Source organism: Brienomyrus brachyistius, chromosome 8 (assembly GCF_023856365.1).
Source record: "Brienomyrus brachyistius isolate T26 chromosome 8, BBRACH_0.4, whole genome shotgun sequence".
Taxonomy (NCBI): Eukaryota; Metazoa; Chordata; class Actinopteri; order Osteoglossiformes; family Mormyridae; genus Brienomyrus; species Brienomyrus brachyistius.
The window spans coordinates 26,703,034-26,713,189 of record NC_064540.1 but is presented as its reverse complement, the minus strand read 5'-3'; the positions used below and the strand labels follow the sequence as shown (position 1 = coordinate 26,713,189).

Genomic DNA, 10,156 nt, shown 5'->3' with positions numbered 1-10,156 from the left:
TTTTGACGTTTTTGTTGATTCCCCCTACCCTTGTGGTACAGTAAGGTCATGCTGACCCAGGATGATCCAGTTCTCCTGGGGTTTAAACCCACTACCTCCCAGTTACATATCCTGCATATCTCCCCCCCCCCCCCCCCCCCCCCCCCCATTACGTTGTGAGAAGTGCTCCGGGTTTCTTGTTACGCTTGGATTGAAGTTCGCATTTTTCTATTTCGTCCAGTAGGTGGCACATTTCCATATTCTATGGTATATATGCACACTAAATTTCAATCAAATGCAGGGAGTTGTCTAGCAGATTGAGAGCATCATAATTAGAACCTGGTCTGGAAAAAAAATTAGATATTTAATAGCTTCCTTCAAAGACACCTTTCTTTTCTAGGAAAAATACTTATCCACCAAATTTCACAGTTGGCACCAGTGAAAAGGGATAATGGTATGGAGTGGTTTTTCAGGAGGTGGGCTAGGCCCTTTAGCTTGGTGATGTGTGGCTTGCATGTAGTTACTCGGCCATGGAAGCCCATTCTTTGAAACTCCTACCGCACAGTTTCTGTGCTGGGGTTAATGCCAGAGGAGGTCTGGAACTCTGCAGCTATAGAGCCAGCAGAGCACTGGTGACTTACACACTATGCGCCTCAGCATATGAAGACCTCTCTCTGTTATTTTATTTGGTTTGCCACTTTGTGGCTCGGTTTCTGTTCCTAAACGCTTCCACTTTGCAGTGGTACCACTTACAGTTGACTGTGGAATATCTAGCAGGGAAGAAATTTCATGAACTGACTTGCAAAGGTGGCATCCTATGACAGTACCATGCAAGATGGGGTAGGTGAAAAGAAAATTTCCCCTCAAGGATTCATTATTATCATGTTATTATTTTCATTTTATGGTTGTTGTTCTTCACTGAGCTCTTTAGAATGACTCATTCTCTCAAATGTTTGTAAACCTGACTGCATGGCTAGGTGCTTGATTTTATACACCTGTGGCAATGGGTCTGAATGAAACACCTGAATTCAGTGACTGAGAGGTGTGTTTATATAAGTATATTTATCTGTGAAGCCTAAAGTGATTTTTTAAAATCTAAGTTTTATTTAATATTTTTATTATTATTTTGAGATACTATCTAAGTTTATTCACAGCCCATGCTGTGAAAGATTACACCATGCCGGTACTTATCTGAACTAAAGTACTGAGGAGCAGCGGGGGGACGAATCGGGCGCGGTGTTGCGAGAACACGCGTCCGTAGAGAGGAGGTGCGCGCACGCTGGAAAACGACGCTGTCCAGAGATCAGTTTTCCCGCATGCGTATGGCAAGTCGCCGAGGGATGGAGCCACGGGCATGGGTATCGCGCAGCGGAGTGTCGGGTGAAAAGCGCGTGGCCACAGCGGACTGCAGTGAGTCATGACTCACCTGTGCGCGCACCTGTTTGGATAACATTTGGACCCCGCTTAAGATTCTGAAGCGTAAGGTGGACGAGGGAGGGTAGAACTCAAATCTTACTGGGTCGTGGTAGTGAGAGATGAACAAAAACCGCCGTGTGGCGAATAATCAAGTTCTGAACACCGTGGAAGTAAAAAGCAAGGTAAGTCTTCACAAATTTTAATATGCTTTTACCGTCAGATACTTGTTCCCCCATGTTCCCCGGATTTCTTATTCCGCCTTAGTTGGGAGCAGTACAACGTTTCTTTTTTAAACAATATTATGTACAAAGATTTGTTCAGTTATTGAGTTGATTTAGATGATAATTTTCTTCCACCGTATCCATTCAGAATCACAAACCGTATTTACTGAAGTTCATAGTAGGACTTCGGGTGGAGAAAGTGGTCGGCAATTTGCGAGTTTCCCGATAAACAAGAATGTCAGTATTAACAGTAGTACCGGAGTTTAAGCAGTAAGTGAGATATTATTTACGGAAGTTACGTTCTGTTTTATGTGGAATGCATCTTATATAGACCATCAAGAGAAGTACTGTACTAGGGCACAAAAGTACATTTTACTTTGACGCTGTAGCTGATATCCTTATCTAGCGCTACGTGCCTGACAGGAAACTGGAAGATAATAAGGGCGACAGTGTGACGTGTGAACTTCTAACCAGGAATGCTTGTATTTATGAGAGGTCTGCTCTTGTACTTTAGGATGAAGTCGGTATTCTGATTTATGATATAGAAATGTAAGAACCGCTAATTTACGTATAGGCAGGTAGGGGGGAGCGAAAGTGTAATGAGTCACATCCCGTTGCAATACCATCTAAATGGAAAGCAAAAGTACTGTGGAAAGGCGCGCACAGTATGCAGCTTATTCCAACAAGCCACCGAGGTTCTTTAAAATAGCCTTATGAAAATGAGGTTGGAAAAAAATGTTTATATCAGAGTAAACATTTGTTTAATCAAATATTTCCGGCGTTTCCTGGGAGAAAACTAGGGCTATAGTCTGCAATTTTTTGGTTTATAAGTAAAATAGAATTATAGAACATTTCCATAAGGAAAAGAAAACCAACAGGAAGGAAATTATAATGGTGATGATGATAATGAAGCCATTTCAATATTTAGACATTAGATATAAAGGTTTTTATATGTTTGTATATCACAAATTAAATGTCTTTTAATCATGGTTATTGGTCCAGATCGGGAATTTGTTTCACTTTAAGTATTTTTTTTTTTCATTTTGATAAAAAGGTTGTGAAAAATTAGGAATTACATGATTGTAATAAGGGGCGGCATGGTGGTGCAGTGGTTAGCACTGTTGCCTCACACCTCTGGGACCCGGGTTCGAGTCTCCGCCTGGGTCACATGTGTGTGGAGTTTGCATGTTCTCCCCATGTCGTCGTGGGGTTTCCTCCGGGTACTCCAGTTTCCCCCCACAGTCCACAAACATGCTGAGGCTAATTGGAGTCGCTAAATTGCCCATAGGTGTGCATGTGTGAGTGACTGGTGTGTGAGTGTGCCCTGCGATGGGCTGGCCCCCCATCCTGGGTTGTTCCCTGCCTCGTGCCCATTGCTTCTGGGATAGGCTCCGGACCCCCCGCGACCCAATAGGATAAGCGGTTTGGAAAATGGATGGATGGATGGATGGATGATTGTAATATTGTTTCACATTTTTTAACTATCGATCCATCCATCCTTCCATTCACTTATCTTAGTCAGATTTACAGGGGGCAAATCTGTCTATATGGGGCAGCATAAGACTTGAAGCTGGAGTACACTCTGGATGGGATTTTAGTATATTTGATATATGTGTGTGTGTGCCTTGTAATGGGTTGGCTCCCCATTCTGGGTTATTCCTTAACTTGCACCTCCACAACCCTGCATAGGACAAGTGGGTACTGAAAATTGATAAATACAAGTATATTAATGTAACGTGTCATTTATACTATACATTAATCTACATTCACTGACATAGAGTGAAATTTAGATTAAAAAATTGGTAGACAATATTTTAGCTTTCTTTTTAATACAAACATAGCTCTCCATGGACACATACAGCATACTCAGAATGTGAATGTGCTGGGGAATGGTTTGGCTCCACATCCAGAAATGACAAAGAAAAATCTTAGGAACCGATCGTGAATCTGCAAAATAGATTCAACATTCCGTATCCTTCTTATTGCCAGACAAAAAGGTAGGTTTTGGATTTGACCCATAGGTGTGACAACAGGAAAAAGACATTGGTTCAAGACGGAAGATATTTGTAGCATGACTTAAACACACACATTTACAACTTGCACTAAGCTACAACTGCGAGTGTGGATGCAATAAATGCAGTATGGTATACAGTGCAGTCTTTGAGCAACATTTGAGTAATATGTTTGTTATTTTTCATTTTTTAAATTCAATACTTTAAAATCTTATTATTTTACTCTCCTTGTTAGTTTTATATTTCTGTGTTAGATTATATCTTTCAGCATCAACTTCCATCTCCTTGAGAAGCAGGTGACAGGTCCGTTCCACTTTCTTAGGTCATGTCCCAGCTATGAATGTTGTGTCGTTCAAAAGCTTGGTATCAGATAAGGCAAATGAGCCACCCTCGAAACTAGCAGCTCTTTGATGTATATAGTGGCAGAGAGACGCCCTGACCAACATGAACCATCTCGGACTCCCTCTGTACAATAATGCTGGCTTGTCTAGGAGCTGGTTACCTGATTTGTAGTGACCCGCGTGGTGGTCTGGATGGGCCCTTGGTGAGGATCACCATCCTGTTTCCCGTTCTCCTTCATCCCTCCTTGTCCATTTCAGTTTGGAGCTGAGTTCCGGCGGTTTTCCCTGGAGCGCTCAGTGCTGAGCCACTTCCATGAGTTCCTCGTGCTCTTGCAGCATGTGCACCTCCTCACCCCCGACGAGGACTTGCTGGTGAAGTACGCCGACCCCCAGGGGCTTCTGCTGCCTATTAACAATGACGGCAATTACCACAAAGCCATTTCCTCTGCCCGACCTCTGCTGCGCTTATTCATACAGAGGAAAGGTAAGGAATGGGGGGGGGGGTTGCCCTGTGGCTTGGACAGGAGGAATATGAACTAAAATGTACTATGAATGGGTAACTTCACTGCAGTAGATCATCAGTTCCCACATTACAATTTGCCCCCGTTCTGTAGCAGCCTGACCAGTACATGTACAGGTTCTAAGCTGGCTGTTTGTTGTTTAAGGCCTTACACAGTAAGGTCACTGGGAGATCAAGGGATTTTGGTTTTGTTCTTGGTGCTCATGAGCGTGACTTGCACTCTCCCTATCCCCCCGGCTCTCAGACACGTGCTTGTGCTCCTTCTGTCCTGGCTTTGACTCTGTCCACTTGTCATGGTTGAGCCTGGCAAACATGTGCGGTTTACAGGAATTCAGATGAAGGTGCTTTAGGTAAATAGTGAAGAGCAGCCCTGGCATGTTTGCGTAGGGAGTGCTCCGCACTCCGGCAGCTGATGCAAACGTCAGCGCCTGCCTGTCAAACAGCTGCTGTAGTTAACAAGGATGTTGATCCTCGGCATCCTGCCAAGTTGGAGGTACCTCAGAGGTCTGCTAAATGGAAAATTGTCAGTAAAATGCTTGCCTCACATATAAGGATATATGTGCGGCGTTGTGAGAACACGTGTCCATAGAGAAGAGATGCACTCTTTCTATCTATCTAAACTAAATGCAATTTGGTACCGTATACTAGTTGTTGGTCATTTTTCATTCCTGTGGAGGGTCAATAGACACAACGAAAGAAAGAATATTTGTCCGTCTGTCTGTCTATCTATACATACACACACACTCACTCTTCAGGGTATGATGGTTCTTGTTACAGTATTTCAACTCTACGGTGGGTATGAGTATTCAGTAAATTACAGCTATTCAACACTTTATTATAAAATAGGCTTTGTGTTAATTATTTTGCCCAAATGTAGGCTAATGTAAGTGTTCTTAGCATGTTTAAGGTAAGGTAGGGTAGTCTATGAATTTTCTGAGGATAAAGCGCATTTCTGGCGTTTCGTATTTTCAGAACATAACCCCAAAAAGACTGATCAGTGTCTTTGCTTGTGTCCCACCTGATGTTCACGTGACGTTAGCCATTTCGCCTGTCTTCTACGCAAAACGTTTTGGTTTCCCCTCCACTTTTACACTAAAACTGTTGGGTTGTTCATTACTTGTGGTGGTGAGCACTTTACGGTTTTCTCATCTTGATACCAAAGATTTTATAAAAAATTGAAGGGACTGGCAGGACTGCAATACATGAAGGGTGATAAAAATAATATAGGAAGCATATTACTCAGTCACTATTCCTACAGTCTGGTCTATGTCAGATTGTAGTTTAGCTGTTACTATGCATGTAGCGCAAACAAGTCGGGCTAATATTGCTGTGAGTGGGACTAGATAGATAACTGTGGACTGGTGTTGCAGGCAGCCATTTCTCAGTTTGCATCAAATTGTGTGTCTCTCTGCAGAGGAAGCAGACCAGTACATGTTTGTCACGGACGCACCCACATGGAAGAAAAGGGCCCTGGCCACAGTGTTTTCACAGGGTCCAAAGCTCCAGAAGCATGGTGTGGTCATTAGCCAGCCTCGGGACTTCCGGCCAGTGTCCTCAGTGGTGGATGTGGACGTGCTGCCCGAGTGGATGCGGCGCGTTCGGCTGCATCGGCGTGGCTCCGACCGCCCACTGGGCTTCTACATCCGCGACGGCACCACCATGCGGCTCACCCCCCAGGGCCCCGAGAGGGTCCCAGGCGTGTTCATCTCGCGCGTGGTGCCGGGCGGTCTGGCCGAGAGCACCGGGCTGCTCGGCGTCAACGACGAGGTGCTGGAGGTCAATGGCGTTCCAGTGGCGGGCAAATCTCTCAACCAGGTGACCGACATGATGATCGCGAACAGCCACAACCTAATCGTGACGGTCATGCCTGCCAACCAGAGCTACAACGTGGTGCGGGCCCCTGCAGCCGACTCCAGGAGACCCCTTGGCACATATCAGAACTTCCTCCTTGAGGAAAAGGAGGAGGAAGATGAGAAGAGTGAGCTAGAGAAGGAAGAGGAGGAGGAAAGCGAGGAGGAAGACTTGGTGGTGGAGGCAGGGTGGTATTCGAGACCTGTCCCTCGCTATGAGCTGCACATGGGCCTGAAGCAGAGTGGGCCAGTGGGCCCCAGCAGCAGCCTGGGCTCTCTAAGCATATCAGACAGTGAGCAAGGAGAGTTAGAGGAAAGCAGCCTGGAAGAGGAGGGGACAGTACTGACACTATAGTCGCACACAGACAGGCGGAGAACAAAAACTCTAATCCTGTCAACACAACTGTGAAGTTCACAATACTCATAATAATGCTAACAGACCCTGTACTGTACCACCAAAACAATTCACCTGGAGAATGAATGCACACCCCCCACCCCTCCTCAAAGTCATGTCTAATTTTAATCAAACTTGATCTTACTCCTCAAAATATAATTTTATATTGTTTGGTGATACTGCTCTTGTTTGAAATATCTAATAATAACTGAATGACTGACTGATTCTGAATGAGAATGAAGTGATGAAAAGTTACCATCAGGTATTTTTAATAAAAAATCATTTTAATTATTTTATAAGTACTTCTATAATCACTAGCGTATAGCAAAACAATCCGCACGTTTTAGTGACCGTGTATAGACATCAAAACAAATGTTTCCATGTTCAACTGCCTGTTGATTTTTAACAAATCATAATTCAGTGTTCAAAATCGAGAAGGTACTATTTAGAGTTGGGTATATGAATAGATATCGCTGTATTGTGGCTTTTCATAATTATCCCTGATGCTATATCTGTTCATTTTTCTCACTTAAATATTTTTAACATATGAGCATTTTCTTATATACTTAGATGAGCCTTGTTTTGTTTTCAATATTAATTATATGATTTTAAGCCTTGGAAACTGGGCATTCACTTGCGGTGCTAATTTTTTTACATTGTAATCTTTCAAAACACTGGGCTCTACCTTTTCAAATTAATACCATCGGTTCTTTGACCATGCAACACAATCATATAAACAACCAGGTCCGATGTTTCATGTTCTTTTCATTACTGACGAAGGCCTAATTCCGAATCTGAAATAGATTATTGTTTATGTAGTAATTTAAAGAGAATTGTAATGAGCAAACACCTGGTAGGACATAATGGAAAAGGATTCATCAGAATGCGGAAGATGTAATTTAACCTCTAATTGTTTTATGTCATGCAATCTGAGTGTATGCCACTGTGTATTTTTTTTTATCCTTGCCTTGTTTAACGAAGGTGGAGAACATTCTTTCAGTCTCCACCTAGTTTCACTTGACTTCCAATAGCATGGGTCTATTTGTCATCATTAATATTAGTTAACATACCATTGGAAGGACTTTTCATCCAATCACAATGCTTCGATCTTGAAAACACAGGCTTTCAGATGGGTAATGCAATGGATACATTGGCATATTTTGATATTCAGAGTAACTATACACATATACATTGGCTATTTACTTCCTACTTACTCCCATTTACTTCCTACTTTATTATAAATGAAAGATCATATAGCATTTAGTATGTGATTCTTTAATTTACACCTTCAGTCGTGCATCCACAGTGCCCGTCCCATTTAGTACCACAGAGAGGTTACTGTCAGTTGGAAAGGTGATGCGTATTTTTGCTGGAAACCAGTGACCCATCAGAGCATGAGACATCAGAAGAAAGAGAGCAGGCTGACATCACACGTTAATCTCCCAACCTACCGGTCTTTGGTTCTGAATGTTGTGGACAGCAATGTGAGGATGTATCGGTACAAAATTCTTGTTTTTAAAAATGTTGTTGTGACAAGTCAAGATATGAATAAAATGTCTGGTGCAGCATATTTTAAATATAAAAAGTTTTATAGGTAAATATTTTATGAAATCAATATTGTGAATATCTTCCACATGAAATATTACTCGAGATATTTATATGTAGATTTTAGAGAAACTGATTTTTATGTGAAATATTTTGAGATAATGTAATTAATTTATATATTTGATACAAATTTCTGACAAAATCTGTACGCTCCAAATGGTTCCTTAAGATGTATATGTACGTCACCTTAAAAATAAACTATATGGACAAAAGTATTGGGACACACCTCTTAATCAGTGAATTCAGGTGTTTCATTCAGACCCACATCCGTAGGTGAATAAAACACCTAGCCATTCAGTCGGGTTAACAAACATTTCTGAAAGAATGGGTCTTTCTGAAGAGCTCAGTAAATTCAAGCATGGTACTGTCATAGGATGCCACCTTTGCAATAAGTCAATTTGTGAAATTCCTTACTAGATACTCCACAGTCAACTGTAAGCAGTATTATTGCAAAGTAGAAGTGTTCTGCAACCACTAAAACTCAGCCATGAATTGGCAGACCATGTAAAGTAACAGAGCAGGGTCGTCCCAGTGCTGAGGTGCATAGTGTGTAAAAGTCACCAAAGCTCTGTGGACTGAGTAACTACAGAGTTCCAAACTTCCTCTGGCATTATCCCCAGCACAAACACTGTGAGCCCGGAGCTTCATGGAATGGGCTTCCATGGCCGAGCAGCTCCACGCAAACCTCACATAACTAAGCACAATGCCAAGCATCGGATGGAAAGGTGTAGAGCATGCTGCCACTGGACTCTGGAGCAGTGGAAATGTGTTCTGTGGAGTGATGAATCACGTCTCTGTGTCTGGCATTCTGATGGATAAGTTTGGGTCTGTCAGATGTCAGGAGAGCATTACCTGCCTGACTGCATTGTGCCAACTGTAAAGTTTGGTGGAGAAGGGATAATGGTATGGGGTTGTTTTTCAGAGATTGGGTTAGACCCCTTAGTTCCAGTGAAGGGGATTCTTAATGTAAGGCATTTTGGACATTTCTGTGCTTTCAGCTAAATGGGAATAGTCTGGGGAAGGCCCTTTTCTGTTCCAGCATGACTGTGCCCCAGTGCACAAATTAAGGTCCATAAAGACATGGTTGGGTGAGTTTGGTGTGGAAGAACGTGACTGGCCCACATAGAGTCCTGACCTGAACTCCATCAAACACCTTTGGGATGAACTAGAACAGGAATCTCGAGCCAGGCCTTCACATCCAAAATCAGTGCATGACATCACAAATGCTCTTTTGGATGGATGACCAGCCTTCCCAGAAGACAACCCACTACCCATATTTCGGTGTATGGGTGCACATAGGCATTATTACTACTATTGTATTAGTGCTCTATCTTTTTTTAATTATTTTTATTTTGTATTCTTATTCTTGTATTTTTTTATATTCTTTACTCTTGTAAACTCTTTCTTGCTATCTGTCTGGAGCTACATTAACAAGCAAATTTCCCCACTGTGGGATCAATAAAGTCCTATCTTATCTTATCTTAAGAGTGGCAACTGTTACAGCTGCAAAGATGGGGGGGATCTCCTCCATATTGATGCCTATGGATTTAGAACAGGACGTCATAAAAGCTCCTGTAGGCGTAACACTTTTGTCCTTATAGTGAGTATTCTGTTTTTGGTTCAGCAGTAGTACTGAAATGACAGTAAGTGGGAAATGCTGGGGGTGGGGTGGAGTTAGTATGTGCTGAAAAAATTGCACCTCACTTACTACAACGACATACATATATACATACTACATACAGTAACAACTTACACCGATCAGCCATAACATTGAAATTACTGACAGGTGAAGTGAATAACAATTATTTCAATGCAATG

The 10,156-nt window shown here is 42.4% G+C and overlaps 1 protein-coding gene across 1 annotated transcript; it reads left to right on the top strand.

Annotated features, from left to right (window-relative positions):
- The first annotated feature begins 1,282 nt into the window (after positions 1-1,282).
- LOC125747420 (partitioning defective 6 homolog beta-like) lies at positions 1,283-8,514 on the top strand. Its single transcript, XM_049022657.1, has 3 exons — positions 1,283-1,577; positions 4,228-4,453; positions 5,904-8,514. Exons 1-3 carry the CDS (start codon positions 1,515-1,517, stop codon positions 6,692-6,694), a joined length of 1,080 nt encoding a protein of 359 aa, XP_048878614.1. The 5' UTR covers positions 1,283-1,514; the 3' UTR covers positions 6,695-8,514.
- Positions 8,515-10,156: the final 1,642 nt, after the last annotated feature.

What these genes read in the sequence shown, in the direction of transcription:
- LOC125747420 (XM_049022657.1), top strand. Translation starts at nt 1,515, where the DNA reads ATGAACAAAAACCGCCGTGTGGCGAATAATCAAGTTCTGAACACCGTG. An exon ending in CCGTGGAAGTAAAAAGCAAG is followed by an intron (nt 1,578 to 4,227) that starts GTAAGTCTTCAC and finishes TGTCCATTTCAG; the next exon opens with TTTGGAGCTGAGTTCCGGCG. An exon ending in CTTATTCATACAGAGGAAAG is followed by an intron (nt 4,454 to 5,903) that starts GTAAGGAATGGG and finishes GTCTCTCTGCAG; the next exon opens with AGGAAGCAGACCAGTACATG.